The sequence below is a fragment of the Labrus bergylta genome, chromosome 7 (assembly GCF_963930695.1).
Source record: "Labrus bergylta chromosome 7, fLabBer1.1, whole genome shotgun sequence".
Classification (NCBI taxonomy): Eukaryota; Metazoa; Chordata; class Actinopteri; order Labriformes; family Labridae; genus Labrus; species Labrus bergylta.
Genome location: NC_089201.1, coordinates 6,823,566 through 6,843,458, shown reverse-complemented (window position 1 = coordinate 6,843,458; position 19,893 = coordinate 6,823,566). Strand labels below are relative to the sequence as shown.

Here is a 19,893-nt window from a genome sequence, read left to right as displayed (position 1 = left end):
TAAGAGTCTCATAGTGTTTAAGAACTATAGTATCAATTCAAATAAAACAAAAATATTTTTCTATTTATGTTTGGTTTAAGTTGGGCATATTAAGCTGAGATATTCATTACTTAATTATTTCTGCAGTGGATGATGAGCATCAGCAGGGGGAGTAAAGCTCAGTTATAATACTTTTTGCTACAGTCCTACATTTAGCCTAACATTCATAGATCTGAGAACAAAAAAGCAAAGAGCATTCCTGCTAATGTTGCATGTGCTCATGAACTGCTAAGTTGTGGATACCTAAACATTTTGTGTTTAGCCATTGAGTGGCCAGTTCAAGTGAACATTTTCTGTTGGCAGACATCTTCTTCTTCTGAATGTGACGCAGACAGCTCAAACATTTTGTTAACTGTGGCACTTCACTGATGGTCACCCAGATTTGAGTGGGTCCTTAACGAGACTCTCAACTTTAAGATCTTTTATAAATCTTATATATATTTAACTTTCTGAGAGACAGATTTACAGACATTTTAAGAGTGTCAAGACACTTTAAATAAACATCAAGTTTAATGAATTATTTTTCAAGTTTTAACTTGGATGTTGTGTTCTGATGTCTGATGAGTTTGTGCAGTGACTCATTATAGCCCAGAGCTTCAAATTGCTCCATCGTGCCATCAGACTTGGGCACAAAGCCAGCTCCCTTCCAGAGGTTATTTAAGGCTTCTTGTGAAGCTATGCAGATCACATGTTCTCATTCCCAATACACAGACAACTCCGAAGACACTATGTTTTGATCTCTATGCATCTAAGGTTCAAGGAAGGGGTTTAATGTTCAATGAATCTGAACGAGACTTGGTTCAAAGCTGCGGTGCCGGGCACCCCTGCAGTCTTGTAGCCAGCTTCCTCTGCTAGTTCCATAGCCACTGTTTCTGGTCCTGTGCTTTTCTCTCGGGAAACAAACCGAAGAAGCTGCAGACTTGAATCTTCAGAGTCTTTTCTTTAATCTGAGGCCACAGTGAACTATCATTTTCTTCCTGTGTGCACAAGCATTGTGTGAATCATTTAACTAGACGTAAAAGAAAAACATAATCCTTCCATTTAAACCACGTAATAATTTGTTCAGTGAAACATGTGTTTAAGAACTGTGACACTGGGTTTCACTGCTGTGATAGCTTTGCTGAGCTTGATCTTTTATTTCAACTTTATCAAGTTGGTGTTACATTTCAAAGCGCTGCCTATTAGTGGTATACAGGTACACTGTATAGAGACTGTAACTGTAAGAGAGTACACTTCGACTGGGAAAGAAATCATTAATTATGTACTCAAAGTTGAAAGGTTGATAAATACAGATATCACATCATCAGGCTGAAAATTGAAGGCAATAATTATATCAGATTCATTAAAGTGAATGGTATTAGTATTGTAACTGTACAGTTTTACATTTGTGCGTGTATGTGTAAACCTATGGTAGCATATCAACTGATCGGGATTACATATTATCAATAAGGCGGCGTATCAGATCTGAGTAGTTCTTGGACATCCATTATACATCAACTTATTGTGTAAATGAAGCAAAGCTGAATGTTGGAGCTGCTCAAGTTTTCAGACCTGTGTAGTTCTTTTTTGATCACATTACAGTTTAATAGACGATGGTCTATTACAACTTCTAATGTAACACAGCATTAAAAGCAGATACCTCAGAGAAGACTAAAGAGGTCTTTGATTCCTGTTAAACCAGCTTACCATCTTAGCTGCTCTGCTCCATTCAACCCTTCACAATACATGAACAGAAAGCACACTGGAGTGTTCCACACGTCCTCTGAGGAGGCACTGGGCAACATGCTGGGATTAGAAAGAATCTATTAACATTCACTTTCAATTAGTGTTTAGTTTGGTTTGGTTTATTAGGATCCCCATTAGCCACACTATTGCTGCAGCCATTTTTTCTGGGGTGTGTCTGAAGCTTGATCAATCAGCTCTTACCATGTTAAAGAGGTAATGTGCTTCCAACACAAAGTACTGTCAGAGCTAACTGAGGGAGGTGGAAAGTTGCAGGTACCTCTATTCTAGAGAGGGTCTACCTGTACTGTATAATGAACAACAAGCAGTAACTTCAAATAACAGTACTTGGAAGAAACGTTGTATATAATCAATATGTACACTGTTCTCTCTTTCCAATGCTTTGCACAATTAGATGTGTCCACTGGTTGAAGAGTATACAATGAAAGTGAAACGGGCACACACATAGTGTGGCTTTAGGGGTGATTTATATTGTGTGCACCCCCATCTCAAAGCTAAGAAGAGCAAAGCGGTGTCCAACAACAAATTGCTCCTGACCCTATCTCTGCAGCAGACTTCACAATGCTGCCACCAAAATTGCAGAACGCCATTGAATTTCCAGTGACACGCCTAACCTGATTCGCCTCTCAACCTACTTCAGAGCAAGTCAAGCCCCCCGTATGTAAAACTATGCAGGCAAAAGGAAAAACACCAGCAACCTAAAAGAATGCTACAAACAGAAACCAAGATGTCCTTTTCAGAGTGAAGACAGTTTACTGTAGAAAAAAAACATTATGATTTATTATACCTTAACATGCTGCCTGAATCTTGTCAGCGTTTCTACTCAATTTACATTAAACAGAGAGGAAGGCAAGATTGATTTTAAATATGGACTCAACACGAGGAGACGGATCCGATTTAAGCGCTGCCGCTGAATATGTCGGTATTAATAGACGGAACCAGGGGACGAGTCGCAGGGGAATGAGTGAAAGACACACAGAGTAAAGGAATTAAACTGACGAGTGCTGAATGGAAAATGGAAGTGGAACCTATTTACTTCAGCTCCAGAAAAACTAGGGTGACAGAGCCTGACTGAGGCTCTTCTGCCATCAGGGAATTCAGCATAGGTGATGTGGAAAAAGAGCAGCGGGGCTGAGTTACACCCTGCAAATGAATAATCCAGAAGCCTCACAGAATCCCACTGCTCTTAAACAGGCCCCCGTCTGAGGAGCAAGCCGGAGGGGACAGCTGGAGGCTGCAGATGTCTTTTTTTTTTTATTGACCTCTTCGCACACGTCGAGTGGAAGACAGAGATATGGAGGCGCGACTGTGTGAGCATGTGTTCTTTCCTCATGCTTGTGTGATGTTTAAGTAAGAGTGTGAGGTGATTCTTTTCTCTCGGCAGCAGGGTTGCATCTCCTCCTCGCTGAATGTTTGACGATGCTGACAGCTTCCATTTTCCTGAGCTGAGCCCTTGAAGGAAAGGGCAAATACTAGGCAAAAGGACGTTTTGTACACAGTCTTTCCTGTGGTCTATCACTACTGCCACACACACAGGATTCCAGTCTGTGCCCCTGCCTCCCCTCTAGCTACCAATGATAGATTGACTGGTCTGTGTCTATGAAAAATCAATAGCACACCGGTTTGAGTGCTCTTCACACTGATCATTATGGACTGTACTTACTGTACTAATGAGCAGCAGGCTTTTGATTCTGTGGGTGCTCCGTCATGACTCTTCAGACAACAGGTTGAATCAAAACCATCAGCGCACACACAAAAATGAGCGGTGGAGGCGGAGCGGAAAAAAATTGCTCATTCTTTTGCACGACAGAGTGAAGTGCTGCATGTGTGTGCTCTTCACTTCAGATCACATTTGTTTAAAATTTTTATGACATGGCAAACAAGGCGATGTTCTGCCTGCAGGTACAAACTAAAGGCCAACAGCACCCAGGTTGTTCTTGCACGGCACAACACATTTGAATACCGAACACTGGAACATCCTCAATATTTCACAAGATTTCCTGTCGAAACAAGATTTTTCTTTTTTAAATACATTCTCAAGCTTCATTTTTTTTTTTTTGTTCTTCTCTTTTTTTCCTATTTGCATAATTTGATGCTTCATTGCTTGAGCTCTTTGTCGGGTGCATGCACAGTGGTGGTGGCACATTTGTTTCAACAGCTCTGCTAGTTCCAAAGAGCCCTTGTACCGTTCATCTGTTCAAATGTCTGTGTGCTTTCCCCCTCTGCAGACGGCTTGGAAATTAACCCAGTTTGATCTCAGTCCTTTGCTTTCAGCTAAAGTCATTTTCATATATCATCCAGGCTTCTCCTGCGTTTGCTTGTGGCAAGAGGAAACGGCCCCTTGTGGCCCGCAGTTTCAGTAAAGATTCTATTTACCAACGTGTCTAAATTCTTAGTCTATCTCTCATCCTCTCTCTTTATTTTCACCTCTGATTCGTCTCATGCCTCTTTTTCTTGCTCAGTGAGAGGTAACAGCAGCATGACATGGATTGCTGCCTAGCTTCCTTTGTCCCTTGGCTCCACAGACCATCACTCTGAATGATTAGAGACATTTAATGGCATGATCACTGATATAGCTAATAGAAGAAGAAACCCGGTCTCAGCACGGTGAAAAGCAATAGATTCCCCCTCTCCCTTGACTCCATGAATATTCAACGCTCCGGTGAAGCATGGCTAAGGTTGGCTGTTTACCAATTTGGTTCGCTAATTTCTCTGACCATGTACGGGATTTGATTTAGGAATAAGCCCAGTGGGATAAATCTCAAATTAAAATGGCAAGAAGGGATCTGAAATATTTAATGTGTCTCTCTCTCTTGCAGACACACACTCTCTCTCTCTCTCTCTTTTCTCACGTGCAAGTTCTTTTTTATCTGACTCGGTCTGTCTTTCTCGAGGCTATAGCTCAGATTTTTTGGTGCGAGTGTGTGCACGTGATTTACTTTGAACACCTACATGTCTGTGGATGTGGTGTGCCAGCTGGATGTATGACTGCCACCCTGAGCAAGATTTGGCTGATTGATGATGTACCTTTGCTCCTCGTGTGTGTGTGTGTGTGTGTGTGTGTGTGTGTGTGTGTGTGTGTGTGTGTGTGTGTGTGTGTGTGTGTGTGTGTGTGTGTGTGTGTGTGTGTGTTCTGGTTTTTCTACTCTTATTGAGACCATGACCAGTAAAACGACCTTCCATATTAGGACCAGAGGACTTGTTAGGACCGAAAACATGGTCTTGATAAGGAGGAGCACTGAAACAGATAGGAAATGCTATTCTAACATGCCCTGTGCAAAAAACTACAAAAATTGGTATGGTCCTGACAAGTTGGTTTTTTTACTTGTTTATGTTTCAAAGTGTGTATCGGACTTAAGAAGTGCGACCTCTCTGGCCAACTCATGTAATTGCATGTGTGTGTGTGTGTGGAATTTTAAGGTTTGTCACACAAAACGGAGATTATTAATAGTAGACATTAGTAGATTTTAGTAATACACAGTTTCTAAAAAAAATATTTTAGAATTTTTAAAAATGTTAAAACTTTTTAGTGTAGATTTTAATTTAAGATTGCTTAAGATTTACAATATGAACCATAAAAAAGAAAAGCAATCTATGAAATATATTAAATAAAATCAAGGTAATATATGGCACAAATTACACAAAAATCATCGCTAGACACAAATATTGATATTATTTTTTATTATCAAAATGTTCAAAACTTAAAGCAGTACAAATTCATCCTCATCCATCAATTTCAAAAGTGGACTGAATTCACAACTGGATTGTTCTTCTTTTTTTAAAGAACACTTAAAATGTGTGAGTTTTGGTTACTCGTGCTAAAATAAAAATGAGTTAATTCTGTTGATTATTTGCTTGATTCATTGTTTTCAATCATACATTATATATTACAGTGGAAGCCAAGTCTGGTTTAATGTTCCTGACTTGAAGCAAAAATATACAGGACACTTCCTGCACATGTCATATTACTGACTCACTTAAAAATGTGTTACTTTTTGTTATTCTGAGGATATAATCATTATTTTTAAAGATTATTCATTTATTTTCAATTTTCAAGGTTAGAAACTGGTCAGTCTGTGCTTAATTATAACTAGCATTTCCACATCTCTGATATCCCTGTAATTAAAGCAAATTTGAGAGTTGACCAATGATAAGTAACATACCTGGCAGTCTTTAAGAACTCTTCCTTGTGCTCCCCCATGTACTGAGACCCATATTCCTTTTTTTCTTGGAACTGCAAGTATTTAAGTTACTACAAAAATTAGTTTGTACAAACAAATACAAGATTTCACTAATTTACATGTGTTCATGAGATGGTGCATACTTGTACCAGCACCTCCTCTTTTTGCACAGGAGAGTCACTGAGAGGTTATGTCATGCGCCCCATATATGGAGGCTGTAGTCCTCAGTGCAACGGCCATGGGATGAAATCCAACATTGACCCTTTGAATTTCCTGTCTCTCTTCAGCTATTAAATGAAGGTAATACCCCCCCCCCCCCTTTTAAGACCCAGAACATGCTTGCTCCTTTAATGACCAATGATAGCTTGCAAATAGCCTTATATTATACTAATAGGTAAAATTCTTAGTTATGACAGTTCGCATGAGCACTAGAATAAAATAAATTACAAATTAGGGGATGAGTAAGTAAATATATGACAATAAAATCGTCTTCTAAGCCTGAACATGTTAAATTATTAAATTCTTACAAACTTAGAAAAATGTCTGTAAAAATCATCAATATAAATGAACAGGTATGTTAACAACGTGTATCACTTACAGCCATTACTTTAAGATTGATTTACACAAGGGGTGCGTTCGGATTGTCCCTCCTATCTCCTTTCACTATCCACTTTACCAAAACCCCAGAAGCATTTAAGTGGCGGCCATGATAAGAGCTGTTCGAATTCTCTAAAAGTTAAGGAAAGGTGGGTCAATGCTTCCTTTATAACCTCCTTTAGCATAGGATACACTGGACCATCCTTTACGAAAGGAGATGAGATATGACACCCCACAATTCCTTGCGGCCGCAACATTTAAAAAGAGTCGCGCATCCGACTGTTCAGGAACATTAACGATGATCGTAAAGTGACACAGATCATGAAAGAGATAAAAGATAAGAGACATTTTTATCAGATCATGTTTTATTCAACATTTTTCATTCTCTTCAGAATGCTGTGCTGCTGTACATTTGTATGTTTAAAACATTATGTGTAGGTTATATCTTGCAGAAATGTAACAATTAATTTCATCCAATCATATTTATTTTGATGTTGATTTCTGATTGGACAGGAAGCTGATGGTTTCACTTTTTTTACTTGTAGCCTGGTAGTCTATATTTCTTTTATTTCAATCCCAACCTCGTGGTGATCAGGATTATTTCACCGGTAAGAAGCACAGGGGAAAGTTTTTTAGATGATCTTTTTGTAGTTCATTATCTGAACATTGTAGTTTCAACACGGCAGACCCACATCATTAACCTCCGCCGGCCCGTCGCATTTAATGACGTGGCCTAGTGGAAAATGTGGTCGGATTGTCAGAGCAACGAGATCTCCTTTCCCTAAGTCCTTTATGAATTCTCCTAACATCTTTCCTTAACCTCATGACGTTTTCGCGGGGTTAAGGTGAAGTGGATAGTGAAAGGAGATAGGAGGGACAATTCCAACGCACCCAAGGGATTCAACACAAACAGATACAGCCATGGCTATGGTCTTCCTACTTCCTGTTTCCTGTATCTTATGATTTCAAAATAAAGGCACAATGATCTTTCATGCAACCGACTATGGAAAATATTTTAACAGTCTATGGAACTTTGTAATTTAAAACATAAAACCAGTTAAGGCCAGATATTTTAATAGCTGATTTACTGTTTAAGTTACTTTCATTAAGAAATTTCAGATATTTTTCAATTAATAATGTTTCCACTTTTTTCTGTTCTGCACATATTAAACAAAATATCTTTGTGTTTTGGTACAAAACAACATGTTTTAAGACATGCTAAATTGGAACTTGAACAACCCTGAGAATAATTGGCAAAGTATACATATTATTTATTTATGTGTTGGGCGCTTTACTTGTGAGATCACAATTTTTTGCTTCAGTTTACATTTTTGGCCTCTCAATTTTTCTTTTCTCCTTTTATTAAGAAGCTTATGGTCATGTTTAAATATCTTCCTCAATTCAAAAAGCCACTTATATTTTATTTTTGCATTAGAATATGGCAATAATCTAGTCCCTTTCAACTACTGAGTAAATTTCTACAATACACCCTGCTCACTGTCCAAAATGGACATTAACATCCTCTAATAATAGATTATTTGTAGGAACATGAGTGGTACCAGGTAGAAAATTCAGTGTTAAACCATACACTTAAATAATGTAAGCCACCAGCAGGTTCACCATATTTCACCATGTACACATATCAAAGTATTCATTCTGTCATACTCCAACATGTTCCCCCCCTGGCTTGGAGAACATATCTTACCATCTAAAAGATACGGAGCTCAACACAGTCTTTGTGTTTGAGGATTAATGACTCATTTCAGTCATCACAAAATTGACATAGCTTTACAGCTATTTTGCTTAATCCTTATCAGTATGGCTTTTTTTTCAGTCTGTTGTCACACTTAAGAATCAGTGTTGACTCAAATGACATAGGATGAGGTGTCTGACACACATAAGACTAATAAAACATTTGGTCTACCACAGTTAACAGAAATATACAAACTTAAAGGTGAAAATAATTATGGCTTATTGATTGAAACCAAACTGTCTAAAATGCAGTAGAGGTTAACCTCCACTGACTTACGCTTTGAAAAGCAAACCTGTTTTTGGTTCAGTTTAAATTACACATTAAACATTTTTCTGTGATACACACAGAAACACATGCAGAAGCACACACTCAAACGCATTCTTTCAACAAAGAGTTGGATTTATAATAAATCGTATGACTACAAGTATTAATACATAGCCTACTGTCCAGTGTTTACGCGCACATTAGAGAATGTCTGCGTGTCTCCGGCGTGTCTGGAGATTGTAACCATTAATGAGGAAACGCTTTTATGCCTCATGCTGAAATAATCAACGTGTCTGTTCGATCGTTTCAGTGAAATATAACTAAAGTATCCTGAGTGTTCTGTATTCAGTGACACAAAGCAGGGAAGTTAAATGAGCCGGACAGAGTTCAGGCTATCTCAGAATAACAACTGAAATCTGCCGTGTAAATACCAACACACTACCCTGCTAGCTCATCTGACTCTTAAAGGGAATGAGAGCTGACACTCTGATGTGTTTAATGTACACTCAAAACACAATATGTATAATAAAGACACATAATCCATCCGCTCTGCGCCCAGATGGTGCGCTGCGTAAATTTCAAAATATAGTCGGACATGCCCCAAATCGCCATGCACCACGCGCTTTAGAACAACACACTTTAAAAAGACAGAGAGGGAGAGGGTTAACAGTTTCCTGTAACTTATGTGTGATAGGTGCTTGTGCAGGAAATGTCAGCTCATGTCTTCAGCTGCGGAGAGTCTGTGCTGCAGAGAGGTGGGTGCCTTCTGGGTGTTGGTGGAGAACCTTATCCCCCAGACCAGACATAACATGCCTGACACAGCACCCAGGTTTTGAGGCTTGCTGTCTGAATCCCTTTATCCCTTTGTAACTGCATCCAGTGGACCTTATCTCTCTCTCTGCTGATGTGATTATGCACTCTTGGTTTTGCTGCGTCGTATCTCTCCACAGGTGTCGAGAGGGGTGTTTTTTTTAAACCTGATTCATGCTTACGACGGGTGCAGTGGGGAAGGTGTGCACGGTCCCTGTGACCGTCGAGTCGTTTCGTACTGATTGCAGTCAGAGTGACACGAAGAGGGGACCTCTTCAGTAGCCCTGCGGAGCTGAGAGGTCCTCGTGAGTGTCTGCACTCTCTCGCATGTCTCACCAGCCTCCTCTGGAGCGTCCCTCTTTTACATTCTTGGTTCAGTGCCATCGAGATGACAAAGGCGTTGTACGCTGAGATGTCCAATATGTCAAAGAATATCACCAGTGGCCAGCGTAGGGTCCTCCTTTGCAGCTGAAGGCAGTCATCAGCTTGTCCATGTTGTCCACTTGCTGATGGGCTGCTCCTGTGGCTCGTCTTCATTTCGAAACTGATGCTCAATCTCATCCTCTTCTTCAAATTAAATGTTAAATGGACTTGAGCTTATATAGTGCTTTTCTAGTCTTCATACTACTCAAAGCTCTTTTACACCGCCTGTACACATACCTATTCACACACTGATGGCACAGGTTACTATGTAGTGAGAACATCAGAAGTAATTAATACCATTTATATGCATTCATAAGCCACCGACGTATGAAGCAGCGGGAGCAATTCGGGGTTAGGTGACCATTCAAAAATACTACCAGTTTACTACTGATACAAATGGGTGAAGTATCCCTTTAATCAAATGTATAATTTTTCTTTTAATTAAAAATTAAAACAGGTCCCACAGACCCAAATACCATACAAGGCATATTTTGGCCCAACGTGTAAACGTTTAGCAATTTGGTAAGGTATGCACACCTCTTTTTCTAATAAACCCAAGCTCTACAAAAAAAAGTGTGTGTGTGTGAGACACGTTTTGGTCCTAATATGAACTATTCCCCTCCCCCCGGTCCTAACATGGACTATGTCGGTCCTAATAGGAAATATCTTCTCATACAGGCAGAGTGTGTGTTTGAAGGGTTTGTTTAATTCGTGCTTAATAGGACATATAGACCATGTGATACATCTCACAGAGTTAACATGTGACTTAGAGGGCAAAGACAACTGTTCTGTCATCACATGACTCTTAAAAAAATATAATGTTTTGCTTTAATGTCCATCTTAAATTATATAACCAATTTTAAATGTCCTGCTTCCAGCATTTCTCATTGTCTTTTAAACGTTATCTGCGTTAGTATTCCGGCGCATGCGCTGTCGTAAATGTAGCGCTCCCGTCTGATCTCCTGCTGCAGCCCTGACACGTTCAGCTCAGTCAGACCAGTGAGACACCCGGACACGACGCACAAAGTTTACTGTGGATACTCGTGGTGGATATTTGACATTTAATGGTAAGTTTTGAGTTATTTTACCATGTTTAAAGTATAGTGATACTCTGTGTTATATTTTACAACATAAATGAGCCTTGTTGAATTACGGAAAACTATACTAAGATGTGAAGCTAACTTTAGCTAACACGTAGCTAAGTGAAATCAGCTACATGCAGAGGCAGCTAACTAGCCTTCAGCCTGCTCAAGCTTCACTGCCAAGTAGCACAGTCAAGTAGACTGACTCGGTCAAATTAAAGCTGAATTACTGGAGGAAATCCATTTGTGCTTATACTGAAAAGACGAAAGGACGTTATATTGCATTAAAAAATAACTTCCATAAACCAGAAGTAACTAAACTAAAATATTGTGAAGACTTAAAAAAGACCAATGTCTTTATGTTTGTCTTTATTTTTTATCTATGGGAGTTATCTGTTGTTTTTAAGTGCATATCTTTTATTTCTGTATTTATCAACTGGTTTTCCCTGGCACGCGTGGAAGAGGTTCATGCATGAGCACAACGTGGACAGTCTAAATGTTGTGTCTGTATTTAAGACTCACAAAGTCAGTAAAGTAGCTGTCATGTTCTCTGATGAGCAGACACAGAAACCACCGCGTTACAGAGCACGCTTCATGACAACATTACGCGTGTGAGTGCAGAGGGGGGGAGGGGGGAGGGGTACTTTGCTCAAGCACGGTATGGGAAATAGAAGACCAAATGTCGACAGATGATGAAACACTTCCATCATTTTATTAAACAAACTAAATAGTCTTATGTTATTTATCTTATTTACACGACGGCATGTCATTTCTGTGTCATGTTCGTTTACAATTCTCCTCTGCTCTGTGTTGCGCACGGCGGAGTTTCGCCCCGATGCACACATACACACAAACAGATGCTTACGCGCACACAGGTGAGCACCCTTTCTCCAGTGGAGGTCTGGGTGTGTGTGGTTGTGTCTGACGGACGCACACGCAATAATAAAAAGTCCGTAAGAACCATCAGAAAATAAAGTAGTCTGCTTAGTTGACTTCGGACATGTCTTGGTATGTCTCTCTCTCTGCTGTTACTCAGGAGATGCGCTGTTAACATGCGGCATTCAGGGGTGCTCAGATAATGAGAGATGCATTCATGTGCGCTCAGAAACGGGAGTTGCAGGAACAAAAACTAAGCTGGACAGACCGTTACAAGTTAAAATAATTGTTCAGTTGTTAGATTGACTGCTGCCATTAAAAGTAACCCATGAACACCATGATTCCTTTAAGTATCTGTGACGAATCGATATTGAATTGTGAGGTTGTGGACAATACCCAGCTCTATTAACCAGGTACTTTATCTTAAGCCTTTTGTAAGAGTATCCAAATGATTCAGTTTTAACACATTTTCTGCAGATTGAAGACAACATGCAGATGGAAAGACAACATGCAGATGGAAAGACAACATGCAGATGGAAAGACAACATGCAGATGGATGATGACATATTGATTCCACCTTTGATGAGGACAGAAAGCATGTTTGTAAGTAAAAATCAAGTTTTACATGCTTTTTATATTTTTTGTGGTAGGAACATTAGGTATGATATGAATTTGACAAAACTGGAAATTAACACAAGTTCAGATTGAACAATAACATCCATTACAGTGTTTCCCCTACCATTATATTAGGGGGGGGTGCCCCCCGCCCCCCTTGAAGGTCAAGTCAAGTTTATTATATTTATTTTTTTAAAGATTTTTTTTTTGGCTTTTTGTGCCTTTATTGTAGAGATAGGATAGTGGATAGAGTCTGAAGTCATTTAAGGATACCTTTCTGATAGAAAAGGACAGCTGTCATTAAAAGTAACCCATGAACACCATGATTCCTTTAAGTATCTGTGACGAATCGATATTGAATTGTGAGGTTGTGGACAATACCCAGCTCTAATAACCAGGTACTTTATCTTAAGCCTTTTGTAAGAGTATCCAAATGATTCAGTTTTAATACATTTTCTGCAGATTGAAGACAACATGCAGATTGAAGACAACATGCAGATTGAAGACAAAATGCAGATGGATGATGACATATGGATTCCACCTTTGTTGAGGACAGAAAGCGTGTTTGTAAGTAAAATTCCCCCCCCCCCCAACGCTGTAAACCTAGGGGAAACACTGCATTATTACTGGTCTAGTCCCATTAGAGTGGTCACAAAACTGTGGGCTATTCCAGTTGCCTACATTTTGCAATTTCATTTTAGAAATATATTTTTTTAATGTTGCTGCATATATGCCTGTTTCTTTTGTAGTTGACCAAAGAAATGCTTGAAAGCTATCATTCTTCCAGCAACATCAGTGAAGAGGAATATGTCCCAGAATCTTCAGGTGATGACAGTTTGGATAGCTTACCCTTAAACCCACCCAAAGGACGACAGAAAAAACGTACAAAAGTCCAGGAAAAGAATGGTTGGGAGGCAAATTCCAGACAAAACAGTTCCATTGATGACGGACTTGACTTACAGAAAAAAAAAGAGGATACAGATTCTGAATCCTCATCTCCAAAAGGGAAAAAAATCAGACACACTTACGGCATAAAACAAAATACTGAACATGATCAGTCTTCAACAAATGACAATTCTCTTGTTGTTGGACATGTTGCTACAGTAGACGGGTTAAAAAAATATCACCAGAAGAGAAACTATTGTCTTTTCTGCCAGAAATCTCAAACAAAAATTTCACGTCATCTGGAACACTCTCACCAAAAGGAGGTAGAGGTTGCTGCTGCAGTCATGTATCCAAAAAGGTCTAAAAAACGGAGGGATCTTCTAAATCTCCTTCGTAAGCAAGGAAATAGGGCTCACAACATTGAGGTACTAAAAAATGGAGAAGGGACACTGGTACCTTGCAGACAACAAATTGACCAACAGGCCAGCCCAACAGAATATCAACACTGTTTTGCTTGCTTTGGACTATTTAAGCGAAAGGCACTTTGGAAGCATGCAAAACGGTGCGTACTAGCTAAAAAGATTCGCAAAACGTTGCCGGGAAAAACAAGAATCCAGAGCCTCTGTGCTGGTGCTCAGCCAGTTCCGAAAGAAGTCAACAAGAAGGTATGGGCTCTTGTTAATAGAATGACGCAAGGTGAGATTGTGCAGGCAATAAAAGAGGACATTTATATCATGAAAGTTGGAGAAAAAATGTACAACAGACAGCGCGAATCTGCTTCTCAACATGACAACATCCGTCAGACATTGAGAGGCCTTGGGAGACTGCTAGTTGTAGGAAGGAAGGTGACCCCGCTGAGGAAAATAGCAGATTATATCAACCCTAAAAACTTCCATCATTTCATTCGTGCCGTCAAAGAAGTAACAGGATATGATGAAAAGATTAACAAGTTTGAGAAACCAACTTTAGCCACAAAGCTGGGTCAGAGCATACAAAGAGTGGCCGACATAATCGAGGCTGAGGCTCTCGTTTCCCAGAGTAATGAAAAGAAGATGCACGTCCAGGAGTTCAGACGCATGTACACTCTTAGCTGGAACGAGCTGATCTCTTCTGCTGCGTACCGTACACTGGAAGAAAACAAATGGAACAAACCGAAGCTGATCCCGTTAGCAGATGATGTGAAAAAGATGCACATTTATATGACTAACAAACAGAAAGAGGACTATGAGCAGCTGTCTAAAAAGAAAACACCAAAGAATTGGAGTAATCTTGCTAAAGTAACATTAGCACAGATTATTCTTTTTAACAGAAGAAGAGAGGGAGAAGTCTCTAATATGTATTTGGAAACATATGTTGCCAGGGACAGCTCTCCACTTAATGAGGATGTTGCAGAAGCACTTTCAGAGTTGGAAAAAATGCTGTGCCACCACTTTGAACGAGTGGAAATAAGAGGGAAGCGAGGCAGAAAGGTGCCCATCATCCTTACTCCAGCTATGGTCAAATCGCTGGAGCTACTTGTGACTTCCAGAGACTTGTGTGGTGTGGTTGACAACCCATACTTATTCGCCAGGCCAGGATTTGAGACAAGACTAAGGGGGTCTGACTGCATCCGTGAGTTGGCAAGAAGTTGTGGGGCCCAAAAGCCTGAAGCTTTCTCCTCAACAAAATTGAGAAAACAAGTGGCCACTCTGTCCAGAGTGTTAAACCTTAATGACACTGAACAAGACCTACTTGCAGACTTTCTGGGACATGATATCAGAGTACATAGAAAGTTCTATCGGCTCCCAGAAGGGACTTTACATCTGGCAAAGATTAGCAAGGTACTGATGGCCTGTGAACAAGGCAGACTGGCAGACTTTAAAGGGAAAAGTCTTGACCAGATCTCTATCAGCCCCCAAGGTAAGAGTTAATTTGATTTGCAGAAGCTGAATTTTTCATGTCTAATTTTCAATTTCACTATCAAAGGATTTAATCTTTTTTTTTGTCTTGAAGATGGAACAGAAGCTCTTGAAGAAAGCTCTGGGTTGTCATCTGAAGATGAAGAGCAAAAAGATAATCCAACAGGTATGTTTGTGTATGGTTCACATGTGTGAAATAATGACATAACAAATTACACATGAATACAGTGAGCCATATCTACAGCGTGTTTACATGAACGGGCCGGCCGGCTCCTCCCCTCGTGTATAAAAGTTGTTTAATTGAGGGACTAGAGAAAAGAAGAATAACATACTGTACTCACTGCTTAACTGTGTTTCTAGATCACGCTCATTTCAGGTAAATTTACATGCAGTGTGAAGATACCAGCATAATAAAGATCGCTAGCATTAGCATGCTAACACAAAAATGCAGCGTGAGTTGTTTTGGTTTCATGCTGGTGCTCAAGGCATCAGCTGGATCAAAAAAAATATATTTTTTTTGATTAAAGGCATATTCTGCCTTTAATAGTTATTAATGTTAATGTACTGTTCTTTCTATGTGTTGTACTTCACAAGTGTTAACGTAAATGAACAGTCAGCCAAACTCCTTTTCAAGAGCCAGGACGTGAGCATGCTTGCTCCTTTAATGACTTCTTCAAAGTAGACAAGATGACAATGAATCGGAGTGAAACTAGAAAAGAAAATACAAGCTGCATCTAGTAGTTGACTCTGAGACAGTAGTAGAGTGTAAATTTACATTAAATTTCTATAAACTTACAATAAATGTACATAAAATGTATCAATATAGACGATCAAACATGTAAACAACAAGTTAGACTTTCAGCCATTACTTTCTGAAGGATTCACACCAAGGAGGACTTTGGATTCAACATGGAAGCCCTTACAGACACCACCTTGCTCCTTCTCTGTTTACACACTTTCTACTTCCCTTTTCCTGCTTCCTGTGTCTTAACAGATTTCAAAATAAAGGAACAATAACCATTTATTCAAACGACGAGGAAACTTTGTCCTTTAACATAAAACACATCAAGGGCAGAACAGTTAACATCCCACATTTATGCACAGCATTTCTGAATATCTATACACATTGATGACATATAGGAAGCCTTTTTCCCCATGAAAATGTACATTTCCTTTTTTGTTGTTTTTTCAGTTGGAGAAGAGGAGGGCACCTCAAAACAGCAGCTTGAAGACGAGCAAAGCTCAGAAGGTAAGCATGAACTTGGGAGATAATAGCTTGTTTTAAGTGACTCTCAGTAGGTCCATAGGCTGATTAGAGTCTGGATATATCATGACAGTGTAGTTGAGAAGAATTATCATAATCTGAATGTGGATCTTGGTTGTTTGCATGTTTTCCCGAAGAGTTGTCGGTGACTGAAAACAGAGGGAGCACCCCAAAGCACCTTCAACAAAACAGGGCCTTGAGAGGTAAAAAAGTGAAGACCCTTTAGTCCTATTTTTCCCTTTTTACTGTATGCACCAATGTGATTAGTATGTACTAATGTTCATCAAATCAAGATATCTGATCTGTGTTTTTAGGAAGAGCGTCAGTAGCCAGAGGGAAAAAGGACACCTCCAATCATCATCAGGAGGAAGAGAAAAGCTCAGAAGGTAAGCGCAGCATATGCAGTTGGAGTTTTTAGACCCCACCTGTAGCACATTGCTGTCTGGCCATATGCCTGATTTCTTTGCTTATAAATGTTTTCTAGAAGAGTTATCGGTGACAAAAGACAGACAGAGTACCTCAAAGTGGCAGTTTGGACGAAAAACAGCCTCTAGAGGTAATAACACAGAGACTCTGACATTATTATTGCAGACTACACAACAGTATGTTATTTGGGGTAATGATATAGCCTTTCAGCATCGTCATCGTGATGAGCGCATGCGCAATAGTCACATTGCAAGAACATGCGATGTGAAGAAGAAGAAAAAATCCGTCCGGAGCCGAAAAATATATTTGAGTCTTTCAATTAAGTTTATGTAGCCTGTCTAAGCCCATTCACATTATTAATAGATCTAAATGAGCATTCATTTATATATTTTACCACATTACATGCAACAACTCACATAGTTAGAACACCTTCTCAGCGCTCTGTTATCTCACCTGCTGTTATCAGATAATCTAAATACGTGCCAAGTGTTTTTGTATAGACCTAGCTGCGAGCACAAGGCTGAACCAAAAAGGTTGACCTGGACAGGAAGTCGGACAAGGAAATGCACAGAGCATCCTTTTAAATTTCAAATTTAAACTCCAGATCATATTTTCTGCTACGCTACATTGTGCCACCATCTGTAATTCATGATTTGATGCCCGTTTATGTTCATTGCCTATTGAATATTTTTAGGAGGAGCTTCAGTGACTCAGGACAAGAAGGGCACCCCACAGCAGCTGGACAACAAGCAAAGCCCACAAAGTAAGAAATAAACTGTCTTTTGATTTTACCCAAAATATAATCTTGTCAAAAACTCCAGTTTTTAAACACTGTTTCAGCACCGTGTGATTAGAGACCAAAGGTTCTACTCTAAAAGATCCTTATTAAAAAACCCAGCCCATAACAAAAGTTAATTTATGTACAAATGGCTATGGCTATATATAAATTGGTTTTGCTATTAATTATGCAGCAGTGCAGAAGAATAAATTTAATATCTGAAATTTTCTATCAATTTGAATGCTTTGGCATATATTAGTCTTATTATGAATAAATGTACACAATAACAAATAAATTATGAAGTTATTGTTAATCCCACAGTGTTCATTTATTCCACACAAACTGATCTTGCCCAATGTACTTGTGAGTTGGTCATTTATTTACCAGGGGGATTAAAGTACCGTAAAATCCGGAATATAAATCGCACCGGTATATAAGACGCACCCTGTTTTGAAGGTCTCTTAAAGAGAAAAAAACTTTAAACTGTTTTCCTGCGTGAGGATTTATATTGTGTTCAGTGATGTCTAAAACGTGCAGTTTCTGTGCAGCTGTGTCGTTCTTTTAGTTCCGTTTGTTTTCACTTTCGGGAGTTTGCGTTCCTACTAGCTACAGTTCGGTAGTTGAGCTCTCAGCCTGCAGGGAAAGTTGGCAGAGGTACAGACTCCTAGCTTGTGAGTCGAGCTGCCCGACTCCGCTGGTCACTCTTTCACTTTAATATTGGACTCTTTCAATCAAAAGAACAGTCAACAAGGTTTATTTACAGAATAATATACCACTGTTTTCTGTAAATGTAGATTATGACCTCGTGAGGGAGAAAAAATGTGGAGAAAGGCACACAGCCAGCCTGGTCTGTGTCGCTGTCTTTCCCAGCACAGCGTGCAGCTTTCAATAAACAATGGATGGGGTTTTAATAATTTCAGGTTGCAGTGATAGGGGCAGCGGCATCCGCGGTAATGACGGCGTGTGTTTCAGTATTTTATACTGGTATATTGGTCACACCGGTGTATAAGACTACATTAAAAGTGCGTCTTATACACCGGATTTTACGGTAATTATCATAATTAGTGAAGACATGAAGCAGCTAAACAAGTGTCACTGATATTACCTATAGTCAATGCCTCTGGGATGTTGAATGGTAGCAATAGTGAATCGGGGAAATTTAGACTGTCTTTCCATTTCCTGTTGTTTCAGAAAAATTTAATTGAGTGTTTGGTATTTCTTTCTTGTTTTCTTAAAAATATTCTTTACAATCTTGTTTCCTAGGAGAAAGAAAGCCAAAACGGATGTGGTCAGAAGAGGAGGTACAGGCAGTTGAAAAGTCTTTGATGAGATTCATCAGAATGGGTAAAACACCAGGTAAAAAGGACTGCGAGATGTGTATTTCAGCCGCAGACGAAGCGCTGGCCCAGAGAGACTGGAGGGCAGTGAAGTTCTATGTTCACAATAGAATAGTTTCAGAAGGAAGGCTTTAGTTTATGACTTCTTTTAGGTTCATTATGTTATTAATGTCAATAATGTAGGCATTCACAGTTAATGTTCTTTAGCACATTTTATTTAATTGTATTTTTTATTGTATGCTTCTCCAGCTCATTTTTCTAAGCAATGCTTTTATTGATTTTGCTCTAAATGCTGTAGGCAGCAATTTGAAAAAAATGATACTATTGTGGCATGTTACTCTTTGCTATTTATTCATGGTAGATGCTGTAAGCATTAACACGATATTCAATATTTTCATGGTAGATGCTGTAAGCATTCAAACGATATTCAATATTTTCATGGTAGATGCTGTAAGCATTCAAACCATATTTAATGTTTTCATGGTAGATGCTGTAAGCATTTACACAATATTTAATATTTTCATGGTAGATGCTGTAAGCATTTACACAATATTCAATATTTTCATGGTAGATGCTGTAAGCATTCAAACCATATTTAATATTTTCATGGTAGATGCTGTAAGCATTTACACAATATTCAATATTTTCATGGTAGATGCTGTAAGCATTTACACAATATTTAATATTTTCATGGTAGATGCTGTAAGCATTCAAACAATATTTAATGTTTTCATGGTAGATGCTGTAAGCATTTACACAATATTTATTGTTTTCATGGTAGATGCTGTAAGCATTCACACAATATTTAATGTTTTCATGGTAGATGCTGTAAGCATTGAAACAATATTTAATGTTTTCATGGTAGATGCTGTAAGCATTCACACAATATTCAATATTTTCATGGTAGATGCTGTAAGCATTG

General features: G+C 39.1%; 2 protein-coding genes across 3 annotated transcripts in view; both read left to right on the top strand.

The window, feature by feature from the left end:
- furinb (furin (paired basic amino acid cleaving enzyme) b) overlaps positions 1 to 19,893 on the top strand; it is a 92,880-nt gene that overhangs the window by 21,864 nt on the left and 51,123 nt on the right. The gene's annotated exons all lie outside the window — the stretch shown is intronic.
- LOC136179666 (uncharacterized) lies at positions 13,626 to 19,404 on the top strand. 2 transcript variants are annotated; one of them, XM_065956625.1, is made up of 8 exons: positions 13,626 to 15,167; positions 15,261 to 15,332; positions 16,359 to 16,415; positions 16,568 to 16,633; positions 16,745 to 16,816; positions 16,915 to 16,986; positions 17,551 to 17,619; positions 18,898 to 19,404. In XM_065956625.1, the coding sequence occupies exons 1-8, from the start codon at positions 13,955 to 13,957 to the stop codon at positions 19,104 to 19,106; spliced, it is 1,830 nt and encodes a 609-aa protein (XP_065812697.1). In that variant the 5' UTR covers positions 13,626 to 13,954; the 3' UTR covers positions 19,107 to 19,404. The 2 variants fall into 2 exon arrangements, with proteins under 2 accessions (XP_065812697.1, XP_065812698.1); XM_065956626.1 differs by lacking the exon at positions 16,915 to 16,986.